General features: G+C 46.4%; 1 protein-coding gene across 2 annotated transcripts in view; it reads right to left on the reverse strand.

The window, feature by feature from the left end:
- JPT2 (Jupiter microtubule associated homolog 2) overlaps positions 1-26,118 on the reverse strand; it is a 60,642-nt gene that overhangs the window by 16,164 nt on the left and 18,360 nt on the right. Inside the window, exons 1-2 of one of the 2 annotated variants that reach the window (XM_068244378.1) lie at positions 23,538-23,634; positions 6,124-6,272 (exon numbers count right to left, since the gene is read on the reverse strand). In XM_068244378.1, the coding sequence (XP_068100479.1) occupies positions 6,124-6,190 (67 nt within the window). In that variant the 5' untranslated portion in view covers positions 6,191-6,272; positions 23,538-23,634. Of the gene's footprint in view, positions 1-6,123; positions 6,273-23,537; positions 23,635-26,118 lie in introns of those variants that run through there. The other variant, XM_068244377.1, reaches the window with a different exon arrangement.

The following is a 26,118-nucleotide window of genomic DNA, read 5'->3' on the forward strand; positions in this document are numbered from 1 at the left end:
AAAAATTTACGCGTTTCACCACTAACGCGTAAAAATGTATGTGTTAATGTTCCTGCACTAGCGGGAATGTGTAAAAATGTACGCAATTTGGCCCTGACCTCCGAGGTCAGAAAGCTGCCAGCGGGGGACTGGAGCAGCAGTGAGTGACTACGAGGGCACAGGATGGCTGCATGGGGCTGGTAGAAGCCCCAGGTAAGTGAATCTCATTTTTTTTTTTTTTGCTTGGACCTTCCCTTTAAAGGACAACTGTAATGAGAGGGAAATGGAGGCTGCCATATTTATTTCCTTTTAAGCAATACTAGTTGCCTGGCTGTCCTGCTGATCCTTTGCCTCTAATACCTTTAAGGTGCGTACACCTGCACTACCGGCGGCAACGACTGGACCGCCGGACCCTCCCGCTGGGCGGACGTTCAGCCGACAGTAGTGCGTGTGTATGCGCTGGTTGGACTGATACAGCAGTTTCTGAACAATCCACTCAGTGGATCGTTCAGTAACAGCCTTATCAGTCCGCCAACAGCGTGTACACACGCACTACTGTTGGCTGAAAGTCCGCCCAGCGGGAGGGTCCGGCGGTCCAGTCGTTGCCGCCGGTAGTGCAGGTGTACGCACCTTAAAGGTATTAGAAGCAGAGGATCAGCAGGACAGCCAGGCAACTAGTATTGCTTAAAAGGAAATAAATATGGCAGCCTCCATTTCCCTCATTACAGATGTTTGCAGGCACATCTGCGGGAGGGGGGGGCAAAGTCCGATCTCTCTCCCCTTGTATAGTGGGTATGTAAGAGTACATGCCCACACTGTTAGTACCCCCCTGGCTGAAACCGGAAGTGCGCGATCAGCGCTACCAGGAAGTGACCAATGCATTCAATTTTCCATGCCGATTCCTTGCAGATTCCTTCATGCAGATTCCTTTCTCCAGATTCCATTGCAGATTGCTTGCAAAGTTGCATAGAGGATCAATGGCATCCTATCCAATGGACGTGGAGGAGCGTCTAAATAGTAGCCAGCATTTCATTGCTCTAATTCCCAATCGAAATACCAAAGATTGCATCGTGTGTAGTGACATGAAGACACCGGGTGGCAGGCATAAAACCACTTATTGTGAAACTTGCTCACGCAAGCCAGGATTACACCCAGGAAATTGTTGTAAAATGTACCATACCTTGGCTTTCTTCTCTGCTACCAGCCAATAGAAGATGCCAAACTGTCCAAATAAAGTATTAAATTAAACGTTATAATGTGTTCTTTAAAATAAGATATACCATGTTACTATGTTATGTTCCATGTTAAAATGGGAGAGAGAGTTAAGGTAGCCATACACTGGTCGATTTGCCATTAGATCGACCAGCTGACAGATCCCTATCTGATCGAATCTGATCAGAGTGGGATCGTATGGCTGCCATTACTGCAAACAGATTGTGAATCGATTTCAGCCTGAAACCGATCACAATCTGTTGAGCTGCTCCTGCCGCCTGTCCCACCCCGTATACATTACCTGATGCTGGCTCCCGGGCATCTTCTCCGCGCTGCACCGCTCTGTTCCGGCTCCATCCCGGCGCTTCCTGTGTCACTCCGTGACCAGGAAGTTCAGATAGAGCGCCCTCTATTTGAACTTCCTGGTCACTACAGTGACACAGGAAGCGCCGGGATGGAGCCGGAACAGAGCCGTGCAGCGCGGAGAAGATGCCCGGGAGCCAGCGTCAGGTAAGGTATACCTGATCGGATCGGCCGCCGCTAGCGACGCGCTCCCTACCCGCGGGCGATCGAGGGCAATTTCCCGCATGGCGCGATCGACGGACCGATCAGATTTCGGGAGAAAAGCGGATCGGCGGGTGCGTTTACCGCGAACGATTGGCAGCAGATTCGATCCCAGGATCGAATCTGCTGTCGAAACGGCCGCGAGTCGGGCCAGTGTATGGCCACCTTAAGAGGGAGAGTGCATTTCTGTAAAAAAAAAAAAAACACCAACAACTCAGAGCAGAAACGACTCCCTTTAGGAAAAAACTCAGAGTGGAAAGGGTTAAACAAACATACAGCAGGTCAGGTGTTTGACATTGTCAAACCTGACATTAGCTGCATGCTAGTTTCTGGTGTTATTCAGACACTGCTGCAGTATTGTTTAAAAGTAAATACATATAGCAGCCTCCATGTTCTTGCAGAGAGTTGTTGCAGAGAACACAAATTGTCTTCATAGTTACTAAGAAATTCACTGCTGCGCATTGTGTGTGTTTAGGGAGATCAGCCTGTTTAATTAGCTGTTAGCAAAAAGAAAAAAAGCGTGAATCAGGGCTGTGAGCTGTGTCATGCGTCTGATAACACAGATGTTTAAAGGTGCCCATACATCTAGTGATGTATAGGCAGATCGGTCATGCTTAAAGCACAGATTTTCATCCACTAAAATGATCAAATCAGACGGTCGATTGGCTGCAAGCCCTTAACCCTATCTGTGCTCCCAGGAATGTGCGGGAAATTAAAACTTCAGGGTTTGTTTTTTTTAGGACTTACATAAATCATAATGAAGAAATGCTTTTCCCCTAAAGGTTATCATGCAATGGTTTATCTTTAACCGGTTCGGGACCGCAGTAAGTAGAATCTATGCCGCATCTGCAGCTTTCTAACTGTGATGCAGAGTAGATTTTACACTGCAGCTTACTGCTTTCCCGAGCCGATCCTTGCAACTGCGGGCTAGGCTGTCATATATCAGTAATGAGCCAGCTTCATTGGCTCCTTACCAGGTGATCACAGTGAGCCAATTGCAATGATCAAAGACCGGCCGCATGAAAAGAAAGGGCTCTGTTCCTTAGTGGGCAGAGTGGCGTGGTCTGGAAGCAGTTAAAGTGGAATTAAACGGAGAACTGCCTCTCTGCTTTTAAGACACAGAACTACTCTTCCCATGATGCCTAGCTCACAAAAACTTATGCTAGGTACACACAATACAATTTTCTGCCAGATTTACCTGCCAGATTGACTATTTCCAACACTTCAGATCAATTTTCCGTTCACTTCTATGGAAAATCAATCTGAAATCAGATCGGACCTGTTTGAAATAGTCGATCTGGCAGGTATATCTGCCAGAAAATTGTATCGTGTGTACCTAGCATAGCTCTTCTTGTCAACTCATTACCCAGAATAATGAAGTAAAGTTACACCATTATCTTCATTAACCTATAGAAGGGGTAACGTTCCTTTGTCTAAGTTTTCCTCCTGAGTTCCTATAAGCATTAAAAGGGTGCAAACCAGAGACTACTGAAATAACTGGGATTTCTAGCCCAATATTATATTAACATTTGGGGAAACGTTTTGGTTTTCAGAACATTGTGATCCGTAATTATTAGGGTTATTTAAAAAAAAAAAAAAAAAACAACCTTACAAAAATGACCTAATGGTAAACATGTTTCAAATGTAATACAAGTGGAGCAACAGAGAAAACGAATGCAGATTGCAGATTTTAAAAAAAAACAACCCACCACAAGCCAAATAGTAGTAAAACTCCACATTCCTAGGAATCTTTTGTTACAGTACACTTTGCAAATGGAGCCTGGAATCTCCACATGCTAATGGCCAAACCTAATGGCCAATGGAGAAGCTGAAGCAGGCAGAGCACAGTGGTGTGTGCCGTATAGCTACACTCTCCTAGCTGGGAAGATTCGCATGGTGTTTCAGCAGTGAGGAACGGCCATGGGTTACAAGCATAAAGCTATGTAAAACTACTTCCATATGTCCTCCTACAGGCAGAGATTAGCTGGCTGAAAGCCTCATACAGAGGACTCGATAACTAAGAGGACAGAGGACGATTTCTGTATGAAACGCTACTAGCCTGCCGGCTACACATTCTAATGATATGAAGGGGGAAGTAGGGCCGACGGAATGTAAGGGGTGAGCAGGAACACAATCACCACGGCCTGCATTCAGATGAGACGTTCAGCCAGTTTGATCTCGCTCGACAAATCAAGGGATTTTGGCGATTGCTGTACACACGCTAGAGTCTCAGTAGAGGCAGCCATTAAAGGCCTTGAAATAGCTAGCGTGTGTAAAAGGCTTTACTCACAATTTAATATGGTGGCAGTCTACTCTGTACAGGAGTTCCTTGCATAATATAGAATATATTCTATATTTAGGTCCAGTAAGCTAGCTTTTATAGGCGAGTGGGTGAGTTATTGCACTAATCACATATTCTAAAATGTACACAAGATACAAATTAAAGTTATGAGCGAGCATGCTACACGGAAAGGTAGTTAGGTATAGGTCCCTTCAGTATAGGTTGGCTGGGTGTATGTACCTTCAGTATAGGTTAGCTGGGTATATGTGCCTTCAGTATAGGTTAGCTGGGTGTATGTGCCTTCAGTATAGGTTAGCTGGGTATATGTGCCTCAGTATAGGTAGCTGGGTATATGTGCCTTCAGTATAGGTTAGCTGGGTATATGTGCCTCAGTATAGGTAGCTGGGTATATGTGCCTCAGTATAGGTTAGCTGGGTATATGTGCCTCAGTATAGGTAGCTGGGTATATGTGCCTCAGTATAGGTAGCTGGGTATATGTGCCTCAGTATAGGTAGCTGGGTATATGTGCCTCAGTATAGGTTAGCTGGGTATACGTGCCTCAGTATAGGTTAGTTGGGTATATGTGCCTCAGAATAGGTAGCTGGGTATATGTGCCTCAGTATAGGTTAGCTGGGTATATGTGCGGCAGTATAGGTTAGCTGTGTACTTGTGCGGCAGTATAGGTAGCTAGGTATAGGGTGGGCACACGTTATAACTTACCTCCCTCCAGCGGTGTGGCCTGGTCTTCACATGTCGCGAATGCCTGGAGGGCAGATGTGCAATTCGGCGGCTGAGGGAGCGCTCCGGTGGGCAGCGTGAGTGGAGGCGGAAGTGTTGCTCCAGCGCCGCACCCAGCCATGACACTGTGTCACGGCAGAGCCACCCCTGCCCTTTCAGCTGCGCCTCTCTCCTCCCCCGATTGGCCACGTTCTACAGCTGCTGGCCGCAAAATTCAATGGGACGCGATCTACCAATCAGGCGATCGAGCTATTGGGCAGCCCTGCTATAGAGCCTTCCCGCTCCTCTCCTAGTGCCCGTTCCAGCGCTGGCTCCCCAGTAGCAGTATTTGACTGAATTATTCAAGTACTGTTCTCTACGCCGTCGAAGAGAGGCTTCGGAAGTCTTTGTGAGCCCGAGTGCTCCCAAAGATGGTCCGCTCCATACTGCACAAGTGCGAGTGCCCCCTCACACGTGTGCAGTATGGAGCCACCTGTCTTTGGGAGGACTCTGCTCCCGAAAACTTCAGAAGGCCCCCGCAGCGGAGGATTTAAACGGGGGACCCAGCACTGTTCTGAGGGCACCGAGAGAGGAGAGGAAAAGCTCATTAGGACCCAGAGCGTTCCCTCTCCTTAAGTATCTGGATTCTTTTTTTTAGAAACCACCATTAGTTTTAAGGGAAATCTACAGAGGAAGGGAAAAAAAAAAAAAAAGTTCAACTTACCTTGGGCTTCTTGCAGCCCCCTCGAGTAAATCCAGTGTCCATGCCATCCTTCCAAGACTCCCACGCACTTCCTCCCTGCGTCCCCATGCACGACAGCATTCTGCACATGCACAGTACAGGAAAAACCTTGGTTGCGAGGTGAGTATGTAGCTTAATGGTTGAATCTGCTGGCCATGTGCCCGTGTATGACACCTTTACAGACAAAGCATTCCGGCAATCAGACATTTACCACAGGTAACTTTCTGATCACATTGTGTATCTGCAGGTCTTTCAAGAAGCAAAGCCCGTCCATACAAGAAATCTTGTCTCACATTACTGCCCTATACAAGCTGCAGCCAGGCTAGTTTAGTCATGTCTCTGGAAATATTTCACAGCTTTTTGCTGTGTGACCGTTCTCTCAATTGAGCAATTAGTTTACTTGTCTGCAAGTAGAGACATGGGAGTGGCAAGTGTCATTCATCTCCAAAACCACATTAGACGCAGGAGGGGAGTTTATGTGTGGTGTTATGTAACTTTGAAACAGTAGAAGCAGCTTCTAATATCCACACACAGAGAATTGGTGGGGTGGTGACAGAGAAAGTAGCATGTATTTGCAGTTACTGGCCAAAAATAAAACACTTCACTCTTAATCTCCCAGTCACATTACCTGGAGGGTTGGACCTCTTTGGTACGTTTTGTGGCTCAGCTGTTGACCCGAAGATATTGGAGGACATCCTGTGCGTCCGGCTTTGTACACTGGCTTCTTCCGAAGCTCCAAAAATGCAACTAGACCCTCCTCCTGGTGGTTTCAACACTCTAAACAAAAGGAAGAGACAAATTCAGCATAACTAAGCAACACTGTCCATAGCACAACAGGTATCCGATACACAACAACACATGTGACCACAGAGGGGAACTAAAGTCAAAGCAACAATCTGGTAAACCAACTCTCACAACACTGAATTACATGGCAACAGATTTCTGCAGTTTTAAAAGAGAGAAGGTATTTGCAAGTATTCCATGTTATGTGGACAAGAAGGACGAGGCATCACTTCTGCTTAGTCAGTGAATATGCAAATGCTTTATGTCCCTGAAATCCCTGGAACACAGCCATAGCCGATGGTCTGCAGTATGGCCAGGCCCGGATTTACATGACAGGAGCCTATAGGCACAGATATCCAGGTACCCTAGACTTCACCCTCCATGAGCCTTCAAACACTGCCGAACCGCACCGCACTGCAAGTGTGCTGGCTGGCTCAGCTAAGATTTCTCCTTTATTTCCTTAGCCCGTCATAGGTAGCTATGCATAAGTAGCTACAGGTGTCCCTTAGTATTAGGTAGCCAGAGGTATCCTCAGTATTAATTTGCCCACGACTTAAAGGAGATTTCGTCAGTGAAATGCCGAGATGCAGGTTAGTAACCTCTCATAGGACTCTGCACAAGGAAAGAGGGAGGGAGGTACTCAGGGAGGGGCACGAGCCTACAGTGCCTCAATGTCAATCCATCCCCGAGTATGCCTATAGCCTTTCATTTCACAGAGCCATGTAATCCAACTTGCAAGACATGGATTAATAAATTCTCTACAGATAGGACTTGGGAAGTAGGAGTTTCCGAGTGTAGCCAGTTAATATGAACACAAGGCGATCCTAAGTTAATAAAACACACCCTTTCCCAAAAAAGAAACCTCAGGATCTTCCAGAGACTACCTCACATCCTCCTGTAGACCACTGCAGTTGCCCAGGATCCTCCTGAATATTGAGCGCGATATTCTTCATGCATGAGTGCGACTGCATGGTAAGCCAGAGTACTGCCTTCCCTGTGCGGTAAGCCAGAGCCAAGTGCTGCTGTGCTTGCCCAGGTGGCTGAACACATGATCAGATATTCACTAAGCTTGTTAGATTTCTTTCTGAAGTTCGCACGCGACAGCGGCGGGATGTGGGAGGCCTCTGCAGGACCCAGAGACTTCCTTCTGAGGCATCCGTTTAGCCTTAAAGAAAACTTGTAACTTCAAAAAGTTCCCCTGGGGGGGTACTCACCTCGGTAGAGGGGGAAGCCTCCGGATCCGATTGAGCCTTCCCCCATCCTCCTGTGTCCCATGCCGCTCTCGCTGTGTCCCTCCGAACAGCGGGCATGTAAGTATTTACCTCCCCCGATCCAGTGCAGGCGCAGTATACGCTCTCGGCTCAGAGAAAGGCGGGAAAAAAACGATTGCTGTCGGCCCGCTCTACTGCGCAGGCGCAAGTGGAAATCAGCCATCAGCTAGCAATTCATCTACCACTTTCTATCCCAACCATAAGGCCCAGTTTTCACTTGCGCGGCTTGTGTCTTGCGAGACGCGATGCCGGCACAGCTGTGACGTCTCTCGCAGCTGAATCCCTCTAGCCGCACTTTGCACGGCTATGGGATTCGGACAGTGACGCGAGCATTTATGCTGCAGGGCCTCAGATTTTTTCCCTGGCCACAAATTCGGATGCTCTGCATAGAGTCCTATAGGCTGCCAAATTCCATTTGAATTCGTGGGCGAGGAATCAGTTTTCGCACAAATGGAAACCTAGCCTTATTCTACAGAAAACTGATATAAAAAATAAATACACTGCCCCACCTACTTGCTTTATCTCACCATCTCCTCTTTTCCACAGGAGACTGAAGTCACTTTAGTTGCCCGTGTCAAATAAGGACATGGGTGGCGATACAAACGCTGATAATTCTGCTGCATGGATCTGCAAGCTGGAAGGCGTAGATGGCCGGCAGTCAGGAGGTTGAACTGCAGCAGTGAAATACAAGCCTGTGCAGCATTGATCCCCTTTTGCTTGCTTTACAGCTGACATTGATCCGCTGTGATTAATCAGTTATGCTACAGTCAATAGTTCTGATCAAAGGGTACGAGAATTTGGGAGCCAGAAGGAGGCTCTGTGATCTGTCCAATTATCTGTGTGAGATCTCACAGTGTGTATGGTGATGTGGATTGCTCGCAGGATATTTTGCTAGACAGCTAATGGTGTGTTTTCTAATGTTTGGTAAAGGCATCTTTGGGCATTTTTACTGTGAATTTTATTCATTTAATTGATTTTATTCCAATAAAGAAGCACTCTTTGCATAGTGCGCAGGAGTCTATGTATTCATATGTTTTTCTAATATGATCGCTACCCGCTCGATACCGGTTGCCACTTTCACCCATTCCTGCTGCTGCCGCCCATTTGGGTCCTCAGCCACCGTTCATTCAGGTCCCTGCACGCTGGAAACACCCCAGCAGAAGCATCACAGGCTCCCACTGAATTGCAACAGACCAATGGGAATTGTGCTTCCCCAGGGAGGACTTTCACTGGTCTATTATTCCGTTAACCAATGAAAATCCTACACAGGGGGACCATTCTCATTGGTCTATTGCAGTAATAGGAAAAAAAAAAACATAGCTCTCCAGCTGTTAAGGGACTACAAGTCCCACAATGCATTGCAGGAGTCTGATAGCCACAGTCATGATCAATAAAGGCAAATGCCTTGTGGGACTTGTAGTTCCTTAACACCTGGAGAGCCAAGTTTGCCTATCACTGGTCTATTACATTTGTTGCATGCAGGGACCTGAATGGACGGCAGCAGGGGAGCATCTTGTGAAAAAACACACGACGAGCAGCCTAGTGAGGAAGGTTACCATCTATTCTAATAGGCTAGCACGGATTCCACTGGCCTCCATCGCCATCCGCTTCGTCCGGTCGATCCGGAAAAATGGTGCAGTACCGAAATTTGCATTTATGTACTGGGACAGACAGACAAATGAGAACTGCTCCTATTTCTTAACATAGGATCCGTTTGAAACGGAACAGTTTTAGTGCCAGTGTGAAAGGAGCCTTAAACAACATGACTATGCAAGAATTCTCGCTATGACGGCAATGCATGCAGAAGCTCTAATTTTACAATGAAGACAAGTACTGTTTGAGAGTTCAATGCAGAGAACCTCAGGCTAGATAACAGACAAGCAATGTGACTGAGCTATGATGTGTTGGCAGCAGCATGTCAGTCTAAAAGTACCTCTAGATATTAAAAGCAGAAGGCTGAAGGGGAAACGCTGCCAATGCAGATCAGCTGATCTACTGTGAAGGAGGGAGGAGAAGCTGAATAACTTCACACAGTGCAACTAAAACAAGAATGTACATAGCCTGCAGACTGCAAGACAAAGACAGTCTTCAGCTAAATAATAAAGGAACTTGACAACACAGTTCTTAATGGCTGTCATCTGTCGCTGCATTAAGGGTGTCACAACCGAGACGGCCAATATGGCGAAGCACCGAAGCAATGATTTAAGTGCCACCATAGGCCGAAATGCGAATGACTCAGTCACTAATTTGAGAGGCGGCAATAGCCGGAGCTAAAATTAGCAAAAATACGAGGTAATTCAGCTACCAGCAATAGCCGGTGCCCAAATTACATGTCCTCCAAAACTCCTACAACTGAGTGGAAATAGCAATCACTGTGGGCAGGAATTTGGCTGTCTTTTGGCTTCACTTTGCGGCCAAATTTGCCAGCGCCATTTTTGAATGTACGCCGTCCCAGTTATTACGATAGTCGATCTTCCTCGTCACCAAGACGCTATGGTGTCGTTGTGATAGGAGAGTCTGCAGGTGACAAGCTGACCAGGCTGATGGGGTCAGCGCAAAGGATAACAGAGTACGTTAAACAGACAAACCTATAAACAAAACAAAAAAAGCATGCAATAATTGTATGTGGTGGTAATGGTAATCAGAACTTCCCTGGAGTCTCAAATTTTTATTTTCAAACCTAAGGGCTGCGAGGTGTGCACACAGGGGGTAGAGGGGAAAAATGATTAATTCAGCTACCACGCAGAAAAATAATGACGTTTTGAGTTCTTCAGGACGATCCTGTTCTCAGGAGTGTTTTTTCAGCTAGATACAATGGTTTTGGCTTCTACTTACTTTTCAGGAGAGCTGTTTCTGCATTCCACTGCTAGTCTGCCTCGTGCACAAATAAGGAGCTTGTTTATGGTTTACACATACGAGTTGTGAGTAGCATAGGTACTAAATGTATAAAATGATGCATGTTTATCTCATGTCCCAGTTCAGGTAGACTTTAAAGCACACCTGAAGTGAGAGGGATAAGGAGGCTGACCTATTTCCTTTTATACAGTGCACATTGCCTGACTGTCCTGCTGATCCTCTGCCTCTAAAACCTTTAGCTATACACCCTGGACAAGCATGCAGATCCGATGTTTCTGACTGAAGTCAGACTAAACTTGCCATATGCTAGTTTCTTGTGTGTGACTCAGACACTACTGAAGCCAGAAACATCAGCAGCATTGCCAGGCAACTGGTTTTATTTAAAAGGAAATACATATGACCACCTACATATCCCTCTCATGTTAGGGGTCCTTTAAGAACAGAGCTGCTGAGCATAGGATGGAATTGGTCAGGGTCCACAGAGATAAAGACAAGATCTCTAGTAGGACCAGAATTAGCAAGACAAGACAAATAACATTTATATTGCGCTTTTCTCCTTGCGGACTCAAAGCGCCAGAGCAGAGCAGCAGCCACTAGGGCGCGCTCTATTGGCAGTAGCAGTGTAAGGGAGACTTGCATAAGGTCTCCTACTGAATTAGTGCTGGCTTACTGAACAGGCAGAGCCGAGATTCGAACCCTGGTCTCCTGTGTCAGAGGCAGAGCCCTTAACCATTACACCATCAGCCAACTGCAGAGTACTACACACAAATACAGAGTCTCCAATAGATCATCAGTGAAAAGCCTCGCAACTGAGAATCACACCTCTCTCAGGAAAGCAGCAGCCAGTTCCAGGTTCAACTCCAATAGCAATCTATAGGAAGCATATGTAGACAGGAGAACTGCCAGAGTCCATGCTGGAGCCAGGTGATACAGGAGGAAAGAGGGTACAAGCCCTACAGACTACACCAGGCCTGAGATCACCACCACTGGACTTTTCAAGACAGAAGGAAACCACATGTAGGGCACAAGACCATCAAATTCTTGGGGCAAACCTGCTGCCCTTCGCTAGAAAGTAGTCAATCGGAAGAGGGTTCCCTTTCCAACAAGGCAAGTACAAGAACATGGCAACATCAACTACTCAGTGGCCGGATGAGAATTGGAGGAATGTCCTTGTCATGTTGTCTAATCAGAGCCCAGACCATTTAAAAAGCCAAGCTTACCTCGGGTAATGTCTTTTCCAGTAGTCCGAGTGACAGCACCCCTCCTATGAGACTTGTCTCCCTCCCAAACTTTGGACAGGAAGCTAGAAGATACAAATTTGCATAACAGGCAGGCAGGAGTAGTATATAAAGATGTTACTCACAAAAGGTATTCAGTTATAAAAAAAGACACGGACACCAAATGCTGCTGAAACGATTAATTTAATTATGCCCTTTATTAGGGTGGGCCGGAGGGGTGCTGTCACTCGGACTACTGGAAAAGACATTACCCGAGGTAAGCTTGGCTTTCCCAGAACGTCCTCCTGACAGCACCCCTCCTATGAGACGATAAACAAGAACATTATAAGTTAGGGAGGGACTACTGCCTGCAACACCTTTCTTCCGAATGCTAGATCAGTATTGGCTAATAAGTTTAGTCTATAATGTTTGACAAACGTATTTTGGCTGGACCAGGTGGCCGCTCTGCAAATCTGCTCTATCGAGGCGCCTGCCCTCTCTGCCCAAGATGTTGATACACTTCTTGTGGAGTGAGCTTTAATTGAGGTCGGTAAAGGCCTCCCTTGAGTCTGATAAGCCGCGGTGATAGTTTGTCTGATCCATCTTGCAATTGATGTCTTAGAGGCTTGCCTCCCCTTGAATTTCCCCGCAAACAGCACCAACAAGGCATCTGATCTTCTCCAAGATGCAGTCCTTTCAAGATAATGAAGGATACACCTTCTAACATCCAAACAATGAAGCTTCCTCTCCTTTTCATTAGTTGGTTTATCACAGAATGATGGCAGAAAGATCTCCTGAGATCGATGAAACTTTGAAGTCACTTTAGGAAGGAATGCAAAGTCTGGACGTAGAGTAATCCTATCCTCCGAGATGGTACAATAAGGTGGCTTAATGGATAAGGCCTGAAGTTCGCTGACTCTCCTGGCTGTGGTGATTGCCAGAAGAAAGGCCGTTTTCAACGTCAGAAATTTATCTGGAATCTGATCCAGAGGCTCAAAGGGATGTTCACAAAGACTCTGTAACACCACATTCAAGTCCCAAGGGGGCACCTTAGATATCACCACAGGCCTGAGACGTTTAATTCCCTGAAAAAAACGAAGAAAAAACTCCTCCTGAGCTAATCTTCTCTCTAAATATACACTCAAAGCTGCTGTCTGAACTTTAAGAGTGCTGGAACTTAACCCCATCTGAAATCCATCCTGAAGAAATTCCAGAGCTGAGGCGGAAAGTCTAGAATCCTTCTCTTTCCTTGTACACCATTCACAGTAAATTTTCCATGTCTTCTGATAAATCTGCCTCGTCACCTTCTTGCGGGATTGTATTAACGTTTCAGAAAGTTTATCCGAAAACCCCTTTGATTTCAGGATTCCCCACTCAATCTCCATGCTGAAAGGTGAAGACGCTTGAAGTCCGGGTGAAGAACTGGGCCCTGCGACAACAAATCTGTTCTGACTGGTAACATTATTGGTTGACACATCGCTAAATTCTGTAACAGAGCAAACCACTGTCTTTTCGGCCAGAAAGGTACTATGAGAATTACTTGTGCTCTGTCCTGCATAATCTTGTTCAGAACCCTTGATATCAGAGGTATTGGGGGAAATGCATACATCAGGTTCAACCGCCACTCTATCGAGAAAGCGTCTATTTCCCACGGATTGTCCTTTGGATACAGGGAGCAAAACTTTAGACACTTTGAATTTTGTCTCCTTGCGAATAAGTCTACTGCAGGGGTGCCCCATGCCTGGCTGATCTGAACAAATACTTCTGGATTCAGAGACCATTCGTCTTGTAATATCGCTGACCTGCTGAGATAGTCTGCCACAACATTGCAAGTCCCCTTCAAATGAACTGCTCTGACGGATGTTAAGTTGCTCTCTGCCCAATGCAGAATCCTTGCTGTCTGAGACCACAACCGACGACTTCTTGTTCCTCCCTGATGATTCAGGTAAGCCACTACACTGCTGTTGTCGGACCTGATCAGGACATGACACTGATTGATTTGATCCTTGAAGAATTGAAGGCTTCTCCATACTGCTTCCAGTTCTCTGCTGTTGGAGGATCTTATTGCCATAGCCCTGGACCACTGCCCTTGTGCTGGTAGAGAGTCCATGTGAGCGCCCCACCCCCACGTACTGGCATCCGTCGTTATGATTCTTTGTACTGGAAAAAACCACATGCGGCCTTCCGATAGGTGAGACAGTTCCTGCCACCAGTTTAACGACACTTTCACACCGTATGGGATCAGAATCTTCCTTTCTAGTGCTGAAATGTTCCTGTCCCAGCTCCTTAGTATCCACAACTGCAGGTTCCTGGCATGGAATTGACCCCATTGTACTGCCGGGAAGACTGAGCTTAACAGACCGAGAAGTGCCATGGCTTTTCTTATACTGATGGACCTTGATTTCTGAAAAGAAAGAACAGAATTAAGTACTGCCGAAACCTTTCTTTCTGGGAGAAATACTCTTTGCTGGCGGGAGGAAAAAATAAACCCCAGATATTCCATAGATTGGCTGGGTATTAGCGCCGATTTTGACCAGTTAATTAACCAGCCTAAAGACTCTAGACTATCAATGCATATCTTAACCTGATCACTTACAGACTGTAAAGAATTACCCCAAATCAATAAATCATCTAGGTAAGCAATGATGTTAATGGACCTACACCTCAAGACTGCCAAAACTTCTGCCATCACCTTTGTGAACAGCCAAGGTGATGAAGCTAGCCCAAAAGGTAACACATTAAATTGGAAATGTCTTACCTCTTCTTGTAGGTGAATTGCAAATCTTAGGAATTGCTGGGACTCTAGATGAACTGGTACATGCAGGTAGGCATCTTTGAGGTCCAGAGAAGCTAGAAAACAGTCTTTTTGCAACAGGGTTATTACAGACTTCACATTGTCCATTCGAAACTTCCTGTATTTTACGGCCCTGTTCAACCCCTTTAAATTTAGAATAAATCTGAAGGCTCCCTGAGGCTTTTTTATCAGAAAAACTGGTGAGTAGAACCCTTGGCCTCTCTGGCAGGATGGTACCTCTCGGATCACTCTTTTTTCCAGAAGGGAAGCAACCTCCTCCTGTAATGCCTTCCTTTGGTCTGGTGATTTTGGCTGTGGAGTTACCACATACTGCAGGGGTGGGGGATACTCGAATTCTATCTTGTAACCTTCCAACACTATTTTCAAGAGCCACTGACTTGTGAACCGCTGGCACCATGTTTCGTAGTAGTGGGAAAGCCTTCCCCCTACTGGAATACTGGCGTCATTGCTTATTGGGTTGGTTGGACCGGGGAAAAAGAGCCTTCCCTTTTTGGTTTCTATTTGGAATCCACTTCTTTTTAGGTGGGATCTTTGCCTCAGGTTCCTTGTTGCCGCTGCGAGCTGGGCCCCTGTACTGAAAAGCTCTCTTTTTGGTCGGAAAATTTTTCTTATAATCTGAGGTTCTCTCTAGCGTCTGGTCTAGCTTTGAACCAAATAACAGTTCACCTTCACAGGGCAAACCACACAACTTGGAGCGAGACGAATTGTCCCCCTGCCATGTTTTTACCCATATACCTCTCCTTGCCGAGTTGACAAGGGCAGTTGTTCTGGCCGTTAATTTAACCGTATCATCCGCTGCATCAGTTAAGTAATTAGTAGCGTTAAACAAATCTGGAAAGTCCTCTAAAATTTCTTCTCTGGGCACCCCCGAAGCTATCTTAGACTGAGTCTGCGTGAGCCAAGCTTTAAGGGATCGTCCCACTGCCGTGGATGCCACTGCTGGTTTAAATGTTAAAGATGCTGACCCCAAGCTCTACGCAACAGATTGTCCATCTTTTTATCAATGGGGTCTTTTAAATTCCCAAAGTTCTCAAACTGCAAATCGGATTTTCTCGACACCCTTGAAAACGACGGGTCCAGTTTGGGAACCGGACCCCAGAATTTTTGATCTTCCGGACTGAAAGGATAACGACGAGAAAGAGACTTGGGCCAAAATGCCCTCCTTTCAGGGTCATCCCACTCCTTCCCAATCATTGACTTTAGAGAGGAATGGACTGGGATGAAACAATTCTGGGGTTCCGCCAAACTCACGTACATCTGATCCAAGGGGGTCAAAGATTTCCGCTCCACTGTTATCCCCATAGTATTTTGCATTGCCGACAACAAGTCTTTCATTAAGTTGGGTGCGAAAGCAAACTTCTGAGTAACCTCTGGGTTTTCCTCCTCCTCCCCAGATATCTCCTCCAAAGATGAAATCTCTCCTTCCTCTCCAGATAAATCTGAATCCCCTGATTCATTATCCTTTCTTTTAAGTTTAGCTGCAACTTGATGAGGTGAAGCCTCTAACTGACTGTGCCCCTCAATCATCGGGGCTGGTAAGGGAGCAGGCACAGTATCAGCAGCAGAAGTAGAAGGGACTGTAGATTCCGCCATTGCTGAATCCTTTATCTCTTTAATGGCCGAGGCCATCTCAGACCGCATCCATCCCATCAAGTCCTTAAATACCACTGGGGATTCCTCCTTTACCACCTTCTCTCTACAAGACTGGCACAGTTTCTTCGTAGAGGAAGAATAGAAGCGAGAGTTGCACATAACACAGCGTTTCTCAGTTCTACCAGAAGATTGTCCCCCTTGACCTTGCTGAGACACAGCCTTGTCTTTGTCTTTATCACCTTTTGGGGCTTTAGGCTAAAAAGAAATAAAGACAGACTGTCAGCCTTACAAGGTGGACCTATGATTACAAATCAACTCCCTCAAAGTCTGAAAAATTACAGCTCACCAGAGAGGGGATAGCGCCAGACTCCGCAGAAGTCAGAGGAGAAGGGCCTACAGCGTCCTCCATGATCACCGACAGCAATGGTGATCGTGGCTAACATTCACATATATATACCCCTGTTAATTACCTGCAGCTGAAGTCAATCTTAACACCGCCGCGGCCCCTGCCGCTATGCCGTCAGCTGACTCGTCATGCGGGACGCATGCGCATGACGTCACTTCCACCCGGAACTTCCGGTTTCGCGCTCCTGCCGCCATAAAGCTTCCGCATCTCTAGGAGAAGCCTCCTCCACGCTGTGCGCTGGACCAGCTGAGTCCCCTGCTCAGCCTTACTATGCCCGCGCTGCACGCTGCACTCGCCGCCTGACGTAGTAGCACCTGGAGACCTCTCAAAGCGTCCCGTCCGGGACAGGAAAAACAACTGGATACCTTTTGTGAGTAACATCTTTATATACTACTCCTGCCTGCCTGTTATGCAAATTTGTATCTTCTAGCTTCCTGTCCAAAGTTTGGGAGGGAGACAAGTCTCATAGGAGGGGTGCTGTCAGGAGGACGTTCTGGGAAAAAATAAATCAGTTAAAGGACTTGAACCGTATATAGAGTTGAACTGAATGTACAGCATTTTTCTGAACAAGAGTGGATTTTCCCTTAAAGAGTAACAAAAAAAACAAAACAAAAAAAAAAAGCCCTCTGGGGGATTACTTACCTGGGGAGGGAGAAGCCTCAGAGTCCCAATGAGGCTTTCCCATCCTCTGTAGCTTGGGGCAATCCAGCAATGGCTCCCCTGAAAGTCCTCAAGAAATCCTGACCAGTAATGTGCCGGCGTAGCAATATGTACCCACCGTAATCCAGCGCAGGCGCAGTAACGGCTCTTACTTCCGGCTAAGGTGGAAATAGCCGAGCCTGATCGTATCCGCAGTACTGCACAGGTGCAAAGGACACTAGACTGTGCAGTAGAGTGCCGCTTGAGCCCGAACAAAAAGCCGCTACTGCTCCTGCGCTGGTTCGCGGTAGGTAGATACTTACCTCGCCGCTGTTCAAGGGGGGGGGGGGGGGCGCAACGCTGGGTTGCCGGGATGGAGGAGGATTAGGGAAGCCTCATTAGGGTCCAGAGGCTTCCCCCTCCCGAGGTAAGTATCCCCCCAGAGGGTTTTTTTATGTTACAGGTTTTCTTTAAAGAGCTGCTGAAACCTTTGTTGTATTTTATCCAAAAAATTATAAAAAAAACTGAAACACACAACACTAAATATAAACATCACTTTTTCTTCCTGTTGCTTTTGGAAAATACTGCCGTTGTGTATCTGGGCATTTTTCTCACAAACCTACCAGTGTCCCTCTGCTGATATGGAAAAGCCGCGGCATGGGGCCAGTCTGTCTTGCTGTCACAAGGTAAAAATAAACATTGTGTAACATGGTGGAACAGAGATTGCCCTTCAGTGACACAATGCCACAAGCCTCTTGCAAAGATTAAACACAAGAGCAAACAGCCACATCTAAAGGCCCGTACACATGCGCAACTAAACAGTCTGATAGTCGTCTGATTTTGGTCTGTTGGATAACAATCAGGCGTGTGTATACGTGACAGACAAGACGACTGACTGATAACAGGCGGTTTGCACAAACCATCTGGCATATCAACTCACATGACTGTTGTGCTAATATTGTGCAGTTGGCTTTGTGTGTTCAACTTCATTTGAACAACATACTTTTTTTAAATGCCGCCAACTCGTGCTGTCAGTCGTTTTGCTTGCGTGCGCAATATGTAAAGAAGTTGATCGTTGTTTGATGCATGGAAAACACGTCGTGTAAACGGTTTGTCGTGGTGTTGGTTGTGCACTTCGTTGGAAGCTTAAAAGGATACGTCCAAGGAGAATAAAAAACAAAAATCCACTTACCAGGGGCTTCCTAGAGCCCCTGGCAGCAGTTTTGTGCCCTCGCCACAGCTCCGGTGGCTCCCGGTCTCCTCTGCTGCAGATGCCGACCTTGCCAAGTCTGCTTCCAGGTCGGCTTCTTCTGCACTCCACCGTGCGGGTCATGTGGTCGCGCTGACATCACCAGGACGGTACTACGCAGAACTACTGTGCCGTACCGTCCTGATGACGTCAGCGAGACCAGGGGGCCGACGTCAGCCTCTGCAGCGGAGACCGGGAGCCACCGGAGCTGCGGCGAGGGCACAGGATGGCTGCCAGGGGCTGGAGGAAGCACCAGGTAAGTGGATTTTTGTTTTAATTCTCCTTGGACGTATCCTTTAATAAGAGAACAGTCTATATCACCTCATTTCCCCAGAGGATCTGCCTACCTTAGTTCAGACTTCTCACATCATGACTGAAAGAAGAACTGTAGTCAGTCTTTTTTTTAACACAATATTCATTAATAAATGATTTAGTCAGCATTTGCTCAATGTAAAATGTTTCTTCACCCTGATTTACATTCAAAAGTTTATTACAGGTGGCGACATCTTTAGTCATGACAGGTGCAGCTTGGCAGAATGTTTGCTGAGAGTTCAGAGACTAGTAGAAAATATACCTGGTCTCCCAGAATGCCCTGAGAGTAAAATTCTGCACAGTCTATTTCTAAAGATCACTGGGAGGGTGGGGTTACATACCAACATAGAAATATAGGAAGTGTTTCTGATGCTGAAACCAGGATAATTACATTCAAAGTGTGCATCCTGAATAATATACTGCATTCTAATATATGTCACCATTTTGAACTGTTGCAATGCTTTCTACACAGGCCTTTCTAAACGAGGACGTGCACCAACTGCAGTTATTGCAGAATGGCCCTGCCAAGCTGTTCACAAACTAGCCCTGACATTGCCACATCATTTTTTACCCACTCCACAGCTATAAAATGGATAATCCTCTGCAAGACTGGGGTAACAACAAGTCCTTACACAATTTAGGCACTGGCTAAATGAATTAATTGCAACTGCACCACACTAATGCTGGGAATACATGGTGCATTTTTGCGGTCGATTTGCTGTTCGATCGTGTTTCGATTCGTTTTTCCGCTCGATTCTCTTATCCTTATCAATTTTCATTCACTTCTATCAGAAATCGAGCAGTAAAATGATGGAAAGGGATATCGGACATGTCGGAAATTATCTATCTGCCTCAAAAACGCATCGTGTATTCCCAGCATAACAACTTCAGATTAACAGGATCTAACTTAAAGTGAATGTTTACCGCTTAAAAAAAGAAAAAAAAAGTCAGATACTCACCTAAAGGAGAGGGAAGGCTCGGTCCTAATGAGCCTTCCCTCTCCTCTCTCTATGACGCGCTCGCGCGTACGTAGTATGGAGCGGCCCATCTTCGGAAGCCCAAGTGCTCCCGAAGACCTCCGAAGTCCCTGCGGCGGCGGACGCGAACGGGGGAGCCAGCGCAGCACCGAGGGCACCGGGAGAGGAGAGGGAAGGCTCATTAGGACCGAGCCTTCCCTCTCCTTAGGTGAGTATCTGACTTTTTCTTTTTTTAAACGGTACCCATTGGCTTTAACTCAGATTAAAGGGGAACTGAAGTAAGAGGTATACGGAGGCTGCCTTATTAATTTCCTTTTAATCAATACCAGTTGCCTGGCATCCCTGCTGGTCTATTTCTCTGCAATAGTATCTGAATAACACTAGAAACAAGCATGCAGCTAGTCTTGTCAGATCTGACTTTAAAGTCTGAAACACCTGATCTGCTGCATGCTTGTTCAGGGGCTATGGCTAATATTAGAGGCAGAGGATTAGCAGGGCTGCCAGGCAACTGGTATTGCTTAAAAGGAAATAAACATGGCAGCCTCCATATACCTCCATCTTCAGTTGTCCTCTAACATACATCACTGATAAAATCTGACACTGCCCCCCTCAGTAGGTTGACTATGACCATGGAGCAGAACACCCTCCACAGTCCATGTTTTCCAGATAGCAGCAGAGGGGAACATAACATCCAAGATGAGAAACTGGTGCCCTAACTAAAGAAGACAAGAGGGGAATATGATGCTAATGCATTGCAATTTAAAGATTCAAGTATTTAAAGACATGGGCAATAGTAAAAGGCACCTTACCTTTTACCCAGCGTTACACTTTCCTACCATATATTTCTATTTATTCACCAACCACTATTCAAGCTTCACCGACTTGGGTAAAGGCGACCATACATCAGGTGACTTGGTGGCCGATCGATCATCCGATTCGATTATTATAATTGAAATTGGATGAAAATTGGTGCCAGCCCAAATTTGGTTGTATTAATCGGTCAGACATGCTGCAAGAAGTGCCGGCTTGCTCGATCGGGCGCACGGTGGTAACATCAAGCGATATTGGGACAAGCGACGAAACCCCCAACGCTGTCCCCCCTAATGTGCAATATACCCCCTGGTGCCCAATGTACTATACATTACCTGTCCGTGGCCGCCGCTTGTCATCCGCTGGCTCCAGGCACTGTCCGCCCATAAACGCGGCCCAACGTGGTTGCCAGAGTAATACGGCCGCGTGTGATGTCACATACGTGCCCACGTTACTCCAGCAACCACGTGAGGCATGTGTATGGACAAACAGCGCCCGGAGGCAGCAGATGACAAGCGGTGTCCACAGACAGGTAAGGTATAGTACACTGGGCACCAGGGGGTAACGTTGCACATTAGGGTGAGAGCGTCAGACCAGTGAGGAGGCATCACAAGGCCGAATGTGAAATGGCTTGCGGTGTATGGGCAGCCAACAGATCTCATCTAATCAAATTTGATTAGAGAGATTTGTCAGTTGGTCAAATCTGCACATCATCACTAGATGTATGGGCACATTAAAGAGAACCCGAGGTGGGGTTCTGACAATGAAATCCACATATAGAGGCTGGGTCTGCCTATACAGTCCAGCCTCTGCTATCCAGATCCCCCCTAAGCCCCCCCTGCGCTCACCAATAAATCACAGCTGCACTGTGTTTACCTCTGTATTATCAGTCTCGGCTCTCCCCCCGCCTCCTGCATAGCTCCGGTCCCCGCCTGTGTCCCTTCTGTCCAATCAGCGGGGAGGGAAGGGACGCGGGTGGGGACCGAAGCTATGCAGGAGGAGCAGCAGACTGACAGTACAGAGGTAAACACAGCCCGCTGTGACAAACTGCGTGTCGGCAGCGCGGCTGTGATTTATGGGTGATCGCAGAGCGCAGGGGGGGCTTAGGGGGGATCTGGATGGCAACAGAGACTGGGCTGTATAGGCAGACCGCGCCTCTGCATGCGGATTCCATTGTCAGAATCCCACCTCGGGTTCACTTTAAATGTGTGGTGATTGGGCCAGAGTCAAGACAGTAAAACATCCCTGGATTCCAGGCATAATTATACATAAGACCAAAAGACTGGGGTATTTCAGGTGAAGTACAACGTCACAAAGATTTAGTTTAAGCCCGGTTTAAGATCTAAGCCCCTTGTATAAATGCGGAAGTAATTAAGCTGTGAACTAGCTAATTTACAACTAGAATCCTCCTGGAATCTACATAAAAAGCTTTTAAGGTCTGAAACCAGTCCCGGCACTTGCAAGATGTAGAGCAGGCCCAAGATTCCCTAAATTCTACATAGATGAGTATATTTCTTCCAAGTGCCCAGGAGCACTCACAGTGGCTTTACTGCAGAAAGGTGTGCCTAGGTCCTCACCCCAGTACCAAGGGGTCACCACATAGAATCTCGCCAAAGGACCGGCACCACTCATATTGATGCCAATAAAGTTACAAAGAGCTTCTAAATACATCGAGAGGTGCCGGTCCTTTGGCGAGATTTTACATAGATGAGTATGACACTTCAGGTATCTGTAGGCTGGTTTCACAGTGGGACGTTAAAGTCCCACGTTACAGCAGCCAGTAATGCAGCCTAACCCACAGCACTGTAAAATCAATGTTGCTGTTCACAGTGCCCACGTTGCGTTATATAGTAACGCAGCAGGTTTAAACAAAGTGCTGCATGCTGTACGTTATACTGGGCTAAGCCACGTTAGACTGTTTACACATGCTCTAATGTTGGAGGAGGAGGTCTCCCCTCCTCCTCCACGGCCAGCCACATGGCTAATTAATATTCACTGCATTGCAGAGACTCCTGGTAGGACTGTAATGTCTAGATCATGAACGAATCGTTCATTTGATCTAGATCTTTTTTGTGAGTCGAATCATCCGGATCATCACAATGAAAGATTCGGTTCACAGTGGATGTCTATCTGGAAGAAACAGGAACATACAGAATGTACAGTGCAGGGAAAGTCCTGTCCTGCTAGTCATTTCACCCAGTCTGCTTCCCTATTACAATGATTCAAATGATTTGGTTCAAAGATCCGGATCTTTTCAATGATCCGATTCAAATGATCCGAATCCTTAAAAAGATCCGGACTTTCTCCTAACCTGGAGCGGCTGCTTTGAGAGCCGCATAACGCAGCTCAATCTGACGTCCAACTTCAACACCACCATGCATTGCGTTAGGGGCACGTTATGCGACCTTAACGTCCCCTAAACCGCAACGTCTTGGTGGGAAAGTAGCCTTAAATTGTCCCTCTAATACGGTAAATCCATAGTTTAACTTAAGACAATAGGCAAAAATTTACATATAGAGACAAATTATACTCACCTAATCCTAGAGTGCCATTTGTTCCAGATCTGCAGATTCAGAGATTTAAAGCAATCTCCTTCCTAAAGCCATTGTGAGAGGCATGGAAACTTTTCAAAATGGCCATCACAATTCTCTTTTTCCAGTCAGAGGAACTACAGAATAGTAATAGGACGGAGCACCGGTGAAACCGTGACTGTCTTACCGTTCCTACAATTTCAGGTACTGAACGTGGAGAAGCAGGACATTCACCTGAAGAGGCTTTGGCTCACCAGGTCATTCCTAAATCTGTCACTGAGGTGTTGAAAATAGTCCACAATCTGCATCTTCTCATAATCAAAGGAATCCCATTATCAAGGAGTAGAATGTTTACAGCCTACATGTCATATTTCCCCATATTACCTTGAGTTACTTGTAAAGTGACCACTTGAGGGGAGCTAGCAAACCGATAGTTTTGGAAAATCTGCTTTGATCACTTAATTCTTCTGACAAGTCATCGCCCCAGCCGCCTGCCTGTAGCTCCCCCTTCACAGCCGTGAGGCCCAGCTACAGATTCATGGAGCCAAGACAGAGGCTGAGGGCAGCCTGTAAATTCCATTACCTTCTGAGGTCAGCAGCCAGCCAATCACCTGGGTGACAGAACCAGACTTGGATCAGAGAACAGATGAGTGCGGATAGTGGGCCATGAAATATGACACTAGACTTCTTCAGAAGAAAGCACACTGCAGGAGAGAAACACCGCTTCAAGTGTGCACAACTCACAACAGTAAAAGGGGAAGAGAGATTAAAAGAGGATGTGACTTCTGGTCTGCATTACAGTTTTTTTTTTTTCATGGCACAGCGTGTGCTCTTGTCCCAGCAGGAAACAGCTCCTTACCGTTAGAAGGGGTGTACAGGGCAGAGCCAACAGTAACAAGAACTTTTAAGAAGGGACCTTTACATGAAATTAGTTGCCGTCAGTTGTAACTGAAAGGACAACTGATGAGCAGTCCAGTGCCCATGTTCCGCTATAGGCTCTTTCACACTATATGCTAAAAAACTGAAGCTTTTTCACAATGCAGTGCTATGGAGGAAAAAAAGCATTAAAGAGACACTGTAACAAGGTAAACTTCCCCTGGGGGGTACTCACCTCGGGAGGGGGAAGTCTCAGGATCCTAATGAGGCTTCCCACCATCCTCCTCTGTCCTACGGGGGTCTCGCTGCAGTCCTTCAAAGCCGGCCCGACAAATCCATCAGCCTGTTCAATATTTACCTTTCCAGGCTCCAGCGGGGGAGCTGTTTCGGCTTTGAAGTAGACGCAAATACCCGATCTCAGTCAGGTCCGTTCTGCTGCGCAGGCGCCGGAGACTTGCACCTGCGCAATATAACAGACCCTACTGAGATTGGGCATTTCCGCCTACTTCGGAGCGCAGCGCCGCTACTGCGCCTGCGCTGGAGCCGGGAAGACAAATATATTTACATCGCCGACGTTCGGAGGGGCACAGCGCGACCCCCGTAGGATGCAGGAGGATGGCGAAAGCCTCGATAGGATCCGGAGGCTTCCCCCTCCCGGAGTACCTCCCAGGGATATTTTTTCTCAGTACAGGTTTTCTTTAAAATGCGGCGCATTAAGTTTTTTTTTTTTACAGTAGCCTTATAAAGCACATGTAGAGTAAAAAAAAAAAAAAAAAAAAAAAAGAAGTAATGTAGCTGTTACATGCGATTTCAATGCGATTCTTGTCTTGCTAGTGAAAGCTTGAGATTCTGGTCTCGAGATTCTTGTCTTGCTAGTGAAAATTGCCAATCGGAATAGCAAATTGTGATCTGCAACGTAAAAGAAGCCACACAAAGTCTTTTTGAAGTAAACTGATCAAACATTACCACAAATTTTCTAGGCGGTTTCCTGACAAATGGCTGTGTGAATAACTAGCCATGTTTTCTACAACAATTCAGAACAATTTCCTGAAGTCTGCTGCAGTCTACAGTGTTTCTGGCTGAACAGATCAGCAGGTAGTTTTCTGGTCTTCCTCCAAGTCGTCTGTTGTGCAGGACTTGGCCTATAAAACAGATCTGTGGCCTGGTTTCTGCTCCTGGCATGTGCTGTACTTCCTATTTATATTCTAAATCCCGGTCACTGTACACACGGCTGTCTCGCCTCCATTAGTCACTGCTGGAGGTGGCTTTACATAACACTGCGCAGACCTACAGCAGAGGTCTCTCCTGTATAACATCAAACACAATCAATATCACTTTATTGCGTCTAATCGCAGGCAGTCAGTTCAGTGAGAAGTACTTTCCCTTCTGTGCCGGTGTGAATACAGCTCAATAGGCAGTGTGACAGGGCACTTACATGGATGGGGTATTCTCATATCGGTACTTGTTTTTAAGCAGTGTGACTTGTGGTGGAAAAAGTTGTTCATTACAGAAAATTGTTCAGTATAAAGAATCTCTGGCTGCAATAAGTCAGATCCTTACAGAATACAGTAAACAGCCTGCACCCCCATGTAAATGCAATTACAGTAGAATCTCATTATAGTAAACTGATATAGTAAACTCAGTCCTCAGATCGCAGCAGATGCGTCTGTATAAAAATATACTATGTATGACCAATTCCGATATAGTAAAACTACTTTCCCTGGTCCCTTGGAGTTTACTATAAAGGGATTCTACTGTATCAATAGTGGCATGTCCCATTTTCTAAGGCGCATACAGCAGCCAAATACGTAGCTGCTCCTACCCTCCCCAGCTCTGCAAAAGAAGGGTCATGTTTTTGGCTACTAATAAAATTCCTTACTTTACACAGCAAGCCGCTCCTGTGTGGACAGATCACAGACAAATTATTCCAGCCCCCATTCGGTGTCTCAAAGCTCTACAAGCAAAAAAGGGGGGGGGGGAAGAGAGAGAGGGGGGAGAGAGAGAGAGAGAGAGAGAGAGAGAGAGAGAGAGAGAGAGAGAGAGAGAGAGAGAGAGAGAGAGAGAGAGAGAGAGAGAGAGAGAGAGAGAGAGAGAGAGAGAGAGAGAGAGAGAGAGAGAGAGAGAGAGAGAGAGAGAGAGAGAGAGACTACAGAAAGGAGACGTATGAGCAGTATTGAATAAGGAAAGATATACAGACATCTTACAGCAAGAAGACAGGCTTTAATTCAGCAATATCAGACCATTTCAGTAACACTGAAATTCATGAAGCAATTTCCAAATCAGTGACA

This window comes from Hyperolius riggenbachi, chromosome 7 (genome assembly GCF_040937935.1).
Source record: "Hyperolius riggenbachi isolate aHypRig1 chromosome 7, aHypRig1.pri, whole genome shotgun sequence".
Classification (NCBI taxonomy): domain Eukaryota; kingdom Metazoa; phylum Chordata; class Amphibia; order Anura; family Hyperoliidae; genus Hyperolius; species Hyperolius riggenbachi.